Raw genomic sequence first — 15,527 nt, 5'->3', positions numbered from 1 at the left:
ATCATTATAATCAACAGAAGCTATGGACGCAGTTGAATATATCTAAAAAGTTATAATAATGATAATGAGATTTTAAAACATTTGTATTCATTGTGTTTAACAAAATGTGTTTAACAAAACCATTTACCTGTCTCTAACATATTGTTTTTCACAGAAAGAAAATTAGTTTTTTTAGGCTAAAGAAAGTGCATTTTTCAATACATGCAAGCTATAAAAATGAAACCTTCTTTGCTGCAAACGAATAATTCTTTAGTTTTCAACAGGAAATTACAATACACATACATTTCGCAAAGTCTATAATTATATAGAATCCACAACGCGAAACAAATGCAATTTTCATAATTCATATATTTTTTCTTTATTCAAACTCGAAGCGGGTTTAAATTGTTTTATATTAATTTACGGAATTCCTCCTTATATGGAATGGAATGGAGCTTATTGTAATCGATATTTCAAAACAATAACGATACATTTAATCCTCAAGGTCGGTCGACGCAGGTTTCAATGAATTCATCGCGGATTATATTAAAGCATCTCTGGAACTGATTGCTTTTTTTTATATTTTTAATTGTTTTTTTTTTCATTTTGCCTTCGACAGTATGCATTTTTATATTTTATTTCCAGTAGGTCAAAAGCAATGTGCTTTGTAATAAAACAATAAATATTAAATTTTGTTATATTTATTTGTTACGTTATTATTGTCCAAAGGTCCTTAGTGCATTATTTTTTTAGAAACTAAGTTACGAATTATATTAAAAACTGAATTTCATAAACGTAGAAACTTATATATGATTAGAAAAGTTTTAAGATCGAGGTAGTTTTGTGTGCTTGCAGTAAAGGGGCCCTACAAACGTAACGATTTCTGAGTGATTTGAACTGTGCAGTGTGTAGTGCTTCGATACAGTCGAAAACTCATGTGGTGTAGCGGCTTCGATAAATATCTCATTGAAGAGATGAGATCTGCGATCTTTCAACATGATGGATATTTTTAACTGCACAGACCACAGATTTGGAGGGAACTGTACTAGACTATAGATTGATAAAATTATCAAGACCAAAACCAAAAGCAAAATTTCTAAAAGATTTATAATTTGCTTTGGGATTATTATTTCTGCCATTCTTTGGACATGCTCGTACCATATGAGTTGACTGTTCTTTATCTCGTCCACTATTGTACAGGGTGGCGCCTCTCATACGCCGCGGAAGCTCCAAGGAGAACGGTAGTTGATATCGAAATGAAAATTTGGCAGCATATGTAGGTTAACTGAAAGCATTTTTTTTAATATATAGAATTATACAGGGTGTCTCCAAAAAAAGGTACACATCAAAGTTGTGTTTTTTCTAATGGAACACCCAATATATTAATTAATTTTCGGATTCTAGGAAAAAAATAAAGGTGAGGTTTATTAAAGAAGCATATACCTAAAATCTAAGGATTTTGACATATTTCACATTTTGTGAAAATGAAGAGTAAATTTTAAATTTCGATAACAGCTACCTAAATTTTAGTTGACTTTCTATATTCTGATATTTAATTACAGTAACCATTGTATGTTAAACCAAATTGAAATTTGACCCGAAAAGTTATACAGGGTGAGACAAAATTAATATGGAACCCTAGTCACTTTAAAAGGCAAGTTACTCCTTTATTTTAAATGGAACACCCAGTATATTTTTCCGGTGTTCAATGGGGAATTTATATATCTTCAAAATATTATTAAGGTTGCCTACCCCCCAGACAAAGATTTTCCTAGATATTGTAATTTTTATGATTTTGCGCCAGTAGATCTTTATTATTTGAAAAAATCTAAGTGGCTGTGCGATATACCTTTTGTTAATTTAACAAAAATTAAAAATTGTATATTAAAATACTCAACGGTAATAAAAAGATACACGTTTAAAACATATTTTAATTATTACAGAATTAAACTAGATATAAACCTATAATTATGTGACAAAAATTAGCTAGATGAAATCAAATGCTCAAAATGCTTCCTTTCCTGTTAACTGCATAAAATGATTGTCTTTTCAAAAGGATCTTTTCATTTTAAAAGGCATATGTGGAGTTCTTCCTCGAAAAGCAGCTACAATCATTTCTCTCATGTTGTCGACAATAGTTGGTCGAGTTTTGTAAACACTGTCTTTAACATATTCCCATAAAAAAACAGACTAGATAAAATCACGAGCATTTAAGTATTTTATTAATTGGTGAATACTCACTGCATTCACCAACTAATAGAATCATGTCAATTCTTTCTGATGTAGGATAAGTTTGTATTTTCGGCAAATTTCTGGGAATTTTTTTTTGTTTTTACAAAAAAATTTCATTGACATTTGACTTTTCATTCCTGACCAAATGATAACTAGTTGTTAAAGTTGGACTTATTAGACAGCTATGTTGAAGTAACGTCAGACATATCACAGCCACCTAGATTTTATCAAATAATAAAGATCTACTCAGATCAAATCATGTAAATAAAAATATCTAGGAAAATCTTTGTTTGAGGGGTAGGCAACCTTAGTAGTATTTTGAAGAGACATGAATTCTCCATTGAATATTGGAATAATATACTGGGTGTTCCATTTAAAATAAAAGAATAACATGCTTTTGAAGGTGACTAATGTTCAATATTAATTTTGTCTCACCCTGTATAACTTTTTGGATCAAGTTTTAATTTGATTTAAAGTACAATAGTTAATTTAACTACATATTAGACTATACCGGGTAAATTCCAATTTAGGTAGCTTTTATTGCAATTTAAAAATTGTTCTTTATTTCTAGAAAATGTTAAATATGTCAAAAACCTTACATTTTAGTCACTTCTCTTATAAAACTCACCTTTATTTTTCTCTCAGAATCCGAAAATCAATTAATATATAGGGTGTTCCATTACAAAAAACACAACTTTGATATGTAACTTTTTTTTGGGGACACCCTGTAGAACTCTCTATATTTTTAAAAAGTGCTCTGAATTAACCTACATATGCTCCGAAAATTTCTTTTCGATATAAAACCCCGTTCTCCTTGGAGCCTCCGCGGCGTATGAGAGGCGCCACCCTGTATATTTTAACTTCCATAATCTGTCTTATGCGTTCATTAGTTATTCGTTCGAGTCTTGATTTGCCTGCTGATCTTCTCCAAAAATCCATCTCTGTAGCTTCCAGCATTCGTTTTGTTGTTTCCTTAATTGGCCACACTTCACAACTGTACGTGGTTATACTCTTGATGATGGTATATATTAGTATTTTGTTCCTGTTGTTTATGCTTCTGTCCCACATTATCCCATTTAATACCGTGATAGCATTCCTTCCAATTTGGTTTCGTTCTTTAATTGCTGTATCTAATAGTCCATCATTTGTGATTTGCATACCCAAATATTTGTATTTTGTGCAGCATATGGCATATGGCCTTCTTCTAGTATTAGATATTGTTGTTCTCCTCCAATACACATATATTCTGTTTTGTTAATATTGATCTCGAGTCCCCATTTCTGATATTCTTCTATAAGCTTACGTGTCATCTTGTGCTATGAGCACCTGATCGTCCGCGAAGCAAAGTGTGTAGAGCATGTTATTCCCTATGAGATAGATCTTGAACAGTGTTGGTGAAATACAGCACCCTTGTTTCAGACCTTTGGTTCCATTAAATCCTGTTGTTAACTTTTTGCCGACTTTTATTTTACTTTTGTTTGTTTATATAATGATTTTACTGCTTCTATTAGCTCTACGTTTATATTGGTTTTTTCCATAGCCTCCCAAAGTCTCATAAGGGGAAAGCTGTCGTATCCCTTCTTCTACTAAAGATATTTCATTACTAAAAATACTTATTATTTTAAGACTTTCTATGTAAAAAATTTCTGTAGTCTGTAGTAAAAATCTATTAAAAAAATGCAAGACTTGCCAGAGTCTTACAGCAAGACCAAGATTAGGACTGGACTCTGCAAGACCAAGATCAAATAAGTCTTGGTCTTGGTCTTGCATAATATTTTAATATAAAAATTATTTTTTGATCGCTTGAATTTTCTCAATAAAAACCTCAAGCGTTCTCGACCTTTTTACGCGTTCCTGTATATGTACTTCATTTTGGTTGATATTGACGTATGTCAATTGTCCATATTCTCTTTTGTTATTTTTATCAGACAAGGCACCTGAAGGTAAAAAATATATAACAATACCGAGGTCCAAATTAAATGAATACATACACATTCATTTTCCTCTAAATTTGTAAAATGGACATCATCATTGGTAATTCCCAACAAACGTCTGACTACATATTTTTTCGACAGAGCCTCGTTTATAAAACACATAAACACGTTTTAAAATGATATGGTACTGCCAAATTTTAACTATTTTAATAAACTTGTCAGTTACATTTGGCGAAGTTCGAATAATAAACTGGAAGTCGCGAACTACGCAATAAATTCGGCATTTATTTTCGATATCGATGTGAAGGTAACCATATGGCCGGTTGAAAGAACGAAGAATTATTTCCTTTGTCTTCTCTGCTCTTGGTTGGTTGATTTTAAAGCATCCCTGATTAATGTTTCTAACAGTACTTTTGGAATATTAATGGGATATTCATCTTTGACTCTTTCCTCTTGTAAACTTAATGGTAAAGGCATAATTATTATATGTACAGGGCTTCGCATTTTCGTGGGTTTTGCAGGGTTTCTCGTTAATTAGTATAGTGTGTCCAACGACAAGATCCTTGCCAGTGATAGATGTGTCTGTCATTTTAATTTCAAAGTAATTTATTTTATTTTACAACGAAATAAGTTGGTACAATTGGAACGCATAATTAATATATTTAAAATTTGAGTGACAAGTGATTACTTCAAAATATTGTGAAAAAAACTGTATAAAACTGAAAAAATCGAATCGAGTTATTTTATTAAAAAAAAGAAATTACGGTATGTGTTAATACAAAACCAGCAAGCTTTTTAAACAAAACACGACATACCAAAAAAAAATATTTCTTACTTTCAAGCTGAAGGCTCAAGCAACTTCCTGCATTTATTATTACATTTATCAATATAACTTATGATCAAATAAAAAATATAATATTGCAAAGGAATAAATAACACACAACAAAAAATGTCATTAACAATTACACTGCATTTTATACCTTAAAAGTTGGTTAATTAACTTTAATCTCATTTTTTTTAAATCAATAGCTTTTGACATTATCTCTCTGTAGCATTAAAATGTATTATTTATCTATCGTGTGATGTGACTACTCGTATACAGATACTCCAGTTTTTGGTACCATATACGAGGTGATATACAAACTTTATTTGTGGCAAATAGTATAGAACTCTCTGGCCATAGTCTCTGGCAAACTGTATCTCTGACGGTCTCTGGGCACTGAATATTAACTGGAAACTATGGTCTGGATCAACACTTCATTTTCCCTCAAGTTTTCCTCCACTTAATTTTAAAAAACACGAAACACGCGTAATAACACAGTCCAAAATGCAAAATATTTATCATTTCTATTTGACATAATTTGACACAAAAAATTATAACCTATAATTTGGTAAGAGTTTGACAACTTTCAAAAATCTTAAGCCGAGTTCATACGCATCGGCGTCCGTTTGTCGTTCATCCTTCCGTCAAACCAGCAATATAGAAAACTGTCATTTTTGAAATAAACCAATAAAACTGGTTAAAAACAACAAGAGACCACGCCATGACGGATTTACATAACCCCATCCATAGTTAACTTAAAAACACTTTTTTTAGTGAAATAAATGGATTGGTATGGACGATGGACGTATGGACTATGGACGTTATCTGTTATATAAAACTTTGAGAGGGTGAAAATTAAATCCAGTGGCATATTTAGAATTTCGCTGGGGGCTGTTGTTCTTGAAATATGACGCAAACTTATGTCTTTACCTGAACCAATATATAATAAATAAAAATAATAAATTTGAACCACTCTGTATGTCTTATCGTTTTCAAGATCCCAATGTACAAAGTACAAAAATGCAAATTTCACAAAATTATGTACCTTATTTTCTGCAGGTAATTGTTCTAATTGTACCAATTTGAATATTATTAGGTTATTTTATCAATTTAACGCATTTATAACAAATTAATAATTGTGTCTATATTGTTCTGTATAACACTGCTTTCATAAACTAGCTTTATAATTAATTTTAGTTGTCTAAACATAGTGATTATATTAGTAACAATTGACTCATACATTAAAAATGAACTATAAACAAATTTCTGATTATGTTTTCAGAATATCGGATTATTAATAAATTAATAATAATTAGAAGAATGGACAGGCTGTCAATGTTTATCTTCGTATATCATTTTTTAAGTAATTTTATTATATGGCATTTTTGAATTTTAGATATCACTGTATTTATAAAAAAATACGAGAAATTATCTTAATTATGTACCGGACACATTTTGAAAATTGTGATTAATTGTATTCTGATAAAAGAGCATTAATATACCGGGTGCGTCTCAAAAGTGGCTCACCCCTATAATTTCTTCATTTTTCAGATAAAAAAACGAGATTTTGTATGTTAGTATATGACATAAATTAGGATTGATTGCCGTATTCAATTGTTTTTGGTCACTTCCTGTTTCACAGGAAATGACTACAACTTTTGATTTTTAAATGGTACCCTCGGTATATTTTGACTTATATACGATAGAAAATAACACTATGTATAGAATGACACATTATATGTCAACTTTTGACATTGTCGCATAAAAGCAAATAGTATTTTAAATTTAATTCTAGTGTGCCATGGCTGTGTTAAAAATACTAATTTTTAATCGGGGTGTCTTGGAAAAATAGATTTGATCGTCTAATGTTTTTCGTGTCTTGTCCTGGCCGGTTAAAAGATGCCCAAATCGTATTTTTAATCATATCTCAATTTTTTCAAATGGGACAAGGGTGGCTTATTAGCATATTTGGAAAAGGCATTTTTTACGAATAATTTGGTATCTACCACACACTTGGTATTTCGAATCAAATTGTCGTTATGAACCGCCTGTTACAATTTCAAATAAACCATATGCGAAAATGTCAAAAGTTGACATATGATATGTCATTCTATTTAGAGTGTCATGTTCTATCGAATAAAGTAAAAATATACCTAGATTGCCATATAAAAATTAAAATTTGTAGTCATTTCCGGTGAAACAGGAAGTGACCGAAAACAGTTTCAACGTCAATCAATCCTAATTTATATCATATACTAACATAGGTACCAAATCTCGTTTTTTTATCTGAAAAAATAAAAAAGTTATAGGGGGTGAGTCACTTTTGAGACGGACCCGGTTTATATAATTAAATAACTACGGTCTGTACATTACCTTTTAACGGATTTTTTGTTGAAAAATAAGATTTATCAGAATGTTAACAGTAATTTAATTAATGAATGGAACTTTTAATATAAATCCGTTAACTCGTTTGGCTTCCGTCCTTTGATAAGAGAAATGTGACCCATTTCGATTTCCAAGTTATCACACTGGAATGCCAGAGACTGGAGAATAGAGATAGGCTGTATAACTAACACTCAGAGAAATATTATTTGGAGTACAAACCGTGGATCGCTAAAAGTAGTATTGATATTTAGTAGAATTTTTGATAGCTGTGGCAGAATTGTGGCATTAAAAATTCATCGTCAATTTAAACTAAAAAGAAGATGCACACCTTCAAAAAATGGTGTCCAGACTGTCTAGCACATAGCACCTCTTTTTATTTTCTCTCTATTTCTTTGTACTCGAGCAACTTTTCACGACACACTTTCAACATTTTTTTAATAAATAAAACACCAAATTTCAATAAAACATCACAAAAATTGATTTATCTATTCAAATAATAAAAATAAATAATTTTGCGTTTGTATGAACAACATGTTAACAACATTTCTGGTATGTTTGGTTATGTTACTTTTCGAATCCTTCAAAAATTAACACTATTTATAAAGGGTGAGTCTTAAATAAGTGCAAATATATTAGGAGTAGTATATTTTCACTCCAGAACCACGATTATGCGTTTTTTTTTGGATTTTTTTTTACTTTTTAGTAAAAATTTTTTTTTAAAAACATAAGTCCTTGATAATATGGCAACATAGGTAGTAGATTAAATTTGCAAGAAAGAAAACCCAGAAAATATACAGTGGTTCTCAAAAAATAAACAAAAAATCTTTTTTTTTGGAAATTTTCAAAGTAAAATAAATTGGTTGTTTTGGACTTATTTTGAAAAATGGCAAAGGGAGAATATGTTTTTTTATCGAGATACACCAGCCTCAAAATATTTGCACTTATTTAAGGCTCACCCTGTATAGGGTGTTCCAGGTAAAACAGCTATTGAGAATAATTTCGTTGATTTGCTGTCAACAATATTACGAAGTCCTCACTCAAATTTTCAGTCTCCTTAATATATTTTGCTATATTAATCGAAGTAATTCTAGATAGGATAACCTACATATCTATTTTCTTTGAAAATATGTTTCTTTCATTGCCCCGAAAATATTTGCACTTATTTAAGACTCACCCTGTAGAAAGAATAAAAAGGATAGATCGTTTCCAGCGAGGTTTTCAGACATCTATTACCGAAAAATTATATTTACTCATGAATTTTGGTACTTTCTATAGTCGCCATGGACATCGGACGCTTTTGTGATGCTTTTGTGTCACGAATTCGCCTATAAAGGTGCGTATTCATTATCCGAACGAACGAATGAAAGTGCGGTATATTTAGACGGGGACCGAACGCATGCGGCCGTTCGTTCGTTCGACCATCCGTTTCGAGTCGGTACATCAAAGGCGTTCGCGTCCGGTCTTCTCGTGCGGTTCTATCGTACGGTCCCCGTCCATACTACTAGCGAACACCTTAAAGGTGCGTATTCATTATCCGCACGAACGAACGAACGAACGAACGAATGTTCGCTAGTGGTATGGACGGGGACCGCACGATAGGACCGCACGAGAAGACCGGAGGCATTTGTTGGCGAACGCCTTTGATGTACCGACTCGAAACGGATGGTCGAGCGAACGAACGAACGAACGGCCGCATGCGCTCGGTCCCCGTCTAAATATACCGCACTTTCATTCGTTCGTTCGTTCGTTCGGATAATGAATACGCACCTTAAGGTTGCGCATCATATTTTTTCGTTTAATCAACGAAAAAAAAAATAAAAATAAAATTAATTATGAATGCGCTATAGATTCCATGAACATAGCATGGATGAAGACAAAACCTGAGACAAAATGCGCGTTAGCCAAATATGCGTAATATATTTTCATTCCATGAATTTCCTCCTTTAGTGCAGATTTCAGGTTTCTGTCTATTAAATATTTCAATTTAATAAAAATTATGGTTTATGAAAATTACTATAGGTACTTTATATTTCCCCTGGTATTATGGATTCTGAAATAACAAATGATATAATTAAATGTTGGCGCCTGCAATATCAGAAGAGGAAATAGTCAGTCTATCAGTACCATGCAAATAAATATGTTGTTATATTGAAAAAAATATGTTATTCAGTTGAACGTGTGAAATATTATAATTCTGACCAATATTGAAACCAGAGCTGGGCTGAACGAAATCTTTTTATCGCAACTAATGTCAAAAGTATATTTTTTCGTAGAAAATAATAACAATTTTTAATTTAGTAATAGTACTAGTTCTGAAAAAAAAAACACAAAAATTCAATCAGGGTACTGCGAGAAATTTAACTCACTTTATGTAAAATGCATTTGGGGTTGAAACCTTGGGCTACAATAGCAAAATAAAACAAATAATTTAACTAATTCACCACAATACACCAAAACACTTTACTTTTAACACAAGACGCGTGTTTTGCTAACTATGTTAGCATCATCAACAGATGATTAGACTATGATGATTTATCAGCAGGTGATGCTAAAATCGTTGATTGAAAGAATTGGGAAGATACGTAACCTAGTGGGCGAATTCGTGACAAGGCTGATTTGATTTCCCCTTACGTCTCAAGTGCTGTACGGTGGAGCCACCACTTGTTCTGCGGCCAACGCATAAAACACTTATTTTCTCTAATTCGGCCAGTGAAGACATATCGAAAACGGTGACTTTGACGGTGTGGAACTGAAAACGACAGAATCGCCGTATTAGAATGTGTAATATCTGTAATACGTTTGACGAAAATGTCTTTAGATGAAAAATCGGCATTTAGGTATTGAAAATTTATTCGTGTTAAACATAGAATAAATAACAAAAATAAAAATTATTTTATAGGTACTGAATATTTCGTATCGTCGAAAAAAGTAGTTTAGTTGGCTTGGAAATGACGATTATTGACATTTACCATAATATTTTACATATGAAATAACACTGATCTTCATTTGCAAGCTAATTCTGACGCCGGCGCCGGTCTTTGTTTAATCATAATATAATCACGGCATATAAATCACACGGCAGGCTAACGCTGCCCAGACTCCATTGTTTAAAATTTCTCTAAAATTTGACCTTGAAAACACCATTATGGGTGCCGAGTCAGGGCCGGATTAAAACGTATCAAAAAATTTCCCAGAAAATAAACTATTGATAGACAGGGTGGTATTAAAAAATAATACTGTAAACTTTTATCTAGACAAATGAATCGTAAACCGCGCATACTCTTCGAGAAGTAAAAATGATAAAATCAATTAAACATTTAACTGTAGAGAATAGACAATTAAAATTAAAAAACATGCCAGAAGTTACAAACAAGAATTAACAAACTACCCAATAAAGTATCTGTTGAACAATATTAAGAGGCCACGTACATATGACCATCAATGGACGCGGATGTCGAACGTAGCAAATTTTGAAAAAATTTGAAAGTTTCGATGAACCGGATGAACTTAATCGATGTTGTGCGCGTTCAGGGAACACGGTGGCTGACCGACCGCTGAGAATTTTGCTCAGCGGCTGACTGTTTTTGTGTGTAAAAAGAGACCGTTTAGGGGGAAATCGCTTACTCAGCCACTCAGCCGCTGACCGTCCCTGAACGCGTACATTGTGTTCTATGTGTTGATGATATGAATATCAAGTGCAATTTATTTTATAATAGTGGTCATGATAATATTATCACACACTGGTCGTGATAATATTATAACAATATTATAAGTTTTGAGGACCAGCTCGGGTGTCTAATGTTGTTATAAGGTTATTATGGTAACTGGTATCTTTACCAATTGGAAGCGATCCCTAGCTTATTTTTTTATCGCACTACATCCCAGGTAAACATTTGAAGGAAATTGTATTTGACGCATTTATTAAACTTAAAAATATTGATATGAACGATATTTTATTAATAAGTGATATAATATACACTACCAAACCACTGTTATATTAAAAATGTTCAGAAAAACAAAATATAACACACAAGAAACGAAAATAAAACTACAAAAACCAAATATATCACACATAATAAACAAAAATAAAACTAAAAAAACAAAATATATCACTCAAGAAGAGAACGAAATAAATTAAGCCGCACGATACTGACTCAAAGCTTCCGTAACTGTATGTTGTCGATGACAAAAACTACGACTGACTCCGACACTGGTTAATTTCTGTTGCTGGCACTCATAATGGCGGCGCCGGCGTGCGCAAAGATATGCGCGTAGCGTTTCCGCCAAAGCGAGTCGGCCTGCCGTGTGATTTATATGCCGTGATATAATATTATATTCAATTATTTAATGATCGATTATTCTCGTCGATCGTATTATTAACGTACTGTACCCCAAATCCATAAATCTACACATTAATCCGTAGTTCTGGCAACACTGTCTCCGGCAATCACCCACTCTGTCGACTGAAAACAGCACTACAGTTCTACGGTACAGTATTCTTTATGCGCTGCGCTGTAAACGACTATCAGTGCAGCGGCGCAGAGTTAAACTAAATCTCGAACATCCTGACGGTAACGCCAGCTACATCTCGGACATCTTTTGTGCCACGAAATCGCCCATAAGATTGCGCATCTTCTTATTTTTTTTTTGTGTTTCATTTTGCCACTTTATGTAAACTTATTGACCTGATCAAAAGCTTCATTAAGCAAGATTCATATTTGCAGGCACTAAAAAAAAGATAAATATTAATAATTATTTTATTACTAAAATAGCTGATACGCTACTGAAAAAAAAAAGTTCTGGAATTTGCCTCTATTGCATGAATAGGGTAAATAATATTACTTTGATTCCTTCCTTAACCAAAATAAACAATCAAAGTAGAGAACTAATGTGCTTTAACCTGATCTCTCTTTTAATTTAAACGGCGTACAAGAACAAATATATTATGTATAAGCTGCGGGCAACAAAATCCAACAAAGTTGAAAATCGAATATCGTTTCATGGCCAATTTAGTTATACTCGTAGATATTTTCTCATTCTCCTTCATTTTCTCGATGATCAGATTTCTATATAGCAGTTCTTTGTTGCCTTATCTATTATTGACTTTTGTATACATACATACATATATATTTAAACTTATTTTTACTGTAAAAGATTTGCATTACTCAGTCCTACATAAATATCTCAATAAAATGGAATAGCGAAGAGGTCGCTGCGATACGTTATCTGGTTAACAACAAATAGAATTGTTGTTTCCCGATATTTTATTCTTATGTTTATGTTGCCTACTAGTATTATTTCATTGTCGAGTGATTTTTAAAACGAGCGTATTGTTTCTAGTACCGCTAACTTCATTACGTTGGATTGCCTTCGATGGAAACGCTTAAGTTTTGCATTCTATTATCGTTAATTGTTTATTTTACGTTCTCCGTAGAAATAACGATATCTGGGAGTGACTGTAATTGATTGTTCCGAGTGTGAAAGTGAAATAACTAACTACTCCAACTTCTATCACGAACGGGACCGAGAATAAAATACGTGATGTAAAATAACCAGAAATTATCAACTTTTGACAGACTCCGAACGGTTTTAGAAATAAAGTAGTCAACGAAAATGTGTTATTGTCAAAGTGTAAAGTAAATAGACTTTCGATACAAAGGAGAACATTATTGTTTAAAAGAATATCCGCGTATAGTTTGGTGGCAAAATGTTGAAACACGCTTTAAGAACATCGTACGATCTGGAATCAAGACCCTACTATGGAAAACGGATGTCTCTAGCGGACATAAGGATGCGAAGGAGGGAATCTGGAATCTACGAAAATATTCAGATAACAAAGAAATATTTGCGAAGAAAAAATTCGATATCCTGGCCTAACTCTACATGTATAGAAAGCGACGACTGCTCGGAGGTATACACATGTCTCCTATTTGTTTACCTTTATTTTTGGATTTTGTACAATTTTAACTCTTAACTTTTGTTACAGATCGACTATCCAGACATAGATCAAGGAAGAAGAATACAGAACTCTCCTCTAATGGAACACAGACCGCATAGACCTATAAGCATAATGTTCGATGACACTGTAAGTACCGCTACACAGATATACTTCATGCAACATTGCTGATTTATTTCAAGTCTATCTTTTACTTACATAATTTTTGAGAATGTTTGCTTTCAACACTGGACGCGCGTTTCGCTAACCATGTTAGCATCATTTCTAGGTGATTTAAACAAGTTTATTTAAACTCAGTTTAAATCATCTGCTGAAGACGCGTTATTAAATTTAAGGTGTTTTGGTGTATTGTAGCAAACGAGTGTTTTATTTTGCTGTTAACTGATATTTAATAAATCTCAACTACTGAGGAGAAAAAAAGATCTGCAATATATTTTGGTCTTATAGTTTTCTATTCTTTTATTGGCTATTTCTATTACCATCATTAAATTTGAAAGCTAATTCTAAATTTAATCTCATCAAATATATCTCTTTCGGCTTTCTTTTTTTGATGATTACGTTTATTTATTTTACGAAAATCTCCACATCTTTTTTTCCAAAAGATGTGCAGATTTTGTTGCAATGATGTGCAGTGTGTTTTTGTAAAATTATAACCTCGAATTAAAATTTGATTTCTTTGTTGATGATTTTGTAAGTTACTGGTTTAGTTGGCATTAGAGGCATTTTTAATTTAAGTGACAGCAAAATGTTTTGTGTTTAAGAAGTTTTTATAATTATCTATACAGGGTGGTCCGAACTGTATTCCGAAATCTTCGGCAGCATATTCTGCAGATAAAAATAAGTAAAACAGTTCGTATAAATATATGTCCTAAATTGCTTAGTTTCGGAGATACAGGGTGTAGAAGTTTCATTTTTATTTTGATTTTTTCCAAATAATTTATGAAGTAACGTCAATATTTGGATGACAATTAGTGTCTGGGAGTTTTTTGACATGAGAAATTTGATTTTGATATCAATATGATTCGTACTTGTAGAGTGCGCCACCTACATATTTTTTAAATGGCTTGAAGAAAAAAATACAAATTTCCCAGATTTATTATTTCAGTCAAGTAATTGCTTAAGCTTGATTTTCATGCATCCGTTATACGTTGGTACGTTGGTCCGACGATGCTCTGATTGGTCATAGCGTTTTCGCGCCACTTTTCATCCGTAAATATTTTACTTCAGCCCGTCAACGGACCCGTTCATACGACAACGGACGTTTTGACACTTTTTTGACAAATTTAATCTAACAATAATAAAAATATAAGTAAAATAGCAAAATCGTTATGGAAACGAAAATATAAAATAACACCAACGTATATCCGATAAACGAAGGCATGAAAATGCAATAAATTTAAAAACTGCGTTATTTTCTAACCAATCAAAGTCTTTAAATTCTACCAATACCAATAAAATTAATATCGTATCAACGTATCGTCGGACAACAGATGCATGAAAATCAAGCTTTACTTGTTTTTTTTTTTTGTCAATAATGACATGTATTGACTATTTCCATTCTAAATATCTTGAGAACGATTTTTACCAAAAGACATTTTTTACGTTAAAAGTCACGGAAATGTATATTTTTTTACACAGTAGTTTTATACAGGTACGGACGAAAAGTTATTAGTCTTCAAAACAGTTAAAACACATGTAGGTTACGCCCACTGTAAATAGGAGACATGTTGACATCAAAATCAGATTTCTCGTGTCAAAAAACTCCCATACGCCAATTTTCATTCAAATAGTGACGTTACTTCAGAAATTATTTGGAAAAAATCGAAATAAAAATGCATCTTCTACACCCTGTAGCTTCGAAACTAAGCATTTTAGAACATACCTTTATACGAACTTTTTTACATATTTTTATCTGCAGAATATGCTGCCGCAGTTTTCGGAATATATGTAGTTCGGACCACCCGGTATAATAATGTTACTAGTAATTTTGCTGATCGAATTTTACAAATTATTTTTTGTTCAGTTAAAGGGTGTTACCACAGAATATCTAGCTACGCAACAGAAGCCTCGTTACATGTATAAAATTGTAGGTAGCAAAAGGAGACAGGCTTTAAAAGTCTGTCTCCAAATCAGATATTTTGATGTGGTAGTTTCGCTACTACATAATAGAGGGCAATAAATTTAAAAGAAAACAGTTTTCTACAAACAAAATTTAGAA

General features: G+C 32.2%; 1 protein-coding gene across 14 annotated transcripts in view; it reads left to right on the top strand.

The window, feature by feature from the left end:
• Positions 1 to 15,527, top strand: part of LOC115879850 (rap guanine nucleotide exchange factor 2) — a 329,414-nt gene that overhangs the window by 243,188 nt on the left and 70,699 nt on the right. For 12 of the 14 annotated variants that reach the window (XM_030896855.1, XM_030896864.1, XM_030896851.1 and 9 more), the window contains one exon: positions 13,340 to 13,438. In XM_030896855.1, coding sequence (XP_030752715.1) covers positions 13,340 to 13,438 — 99 coding nt within the window. Of the gene's footprint in view, positions 1 to 12,697; positions 13,265 to 13,339; positions 13,439 to 15,527 lie in introns of those variants that run through there. The other 2 variants (XM_030896858.1, XM_030896857.1) reach the window with 2 other exon arrangements.

This window comes from Sitophilus oryzae, unplaced genomic scaffold, assembly GCF_002938485.1.
Source record: "Sitophilus oryzae breed Bouriz unplaced genomic scaffold, Soryzae_2.0 scaffold_158_pilon_pilon, whole genome shotgun sequence".
Lineage (NCBI taxonomy): Eukaryota > Metazoa > Arthropoda > Insecta > Coleoptera > Curculionidae > Sitophilus > Sitophilus oryzae.
This window is presented reverse-complemented; position numbering and strand designations above follow the sequence as displayed.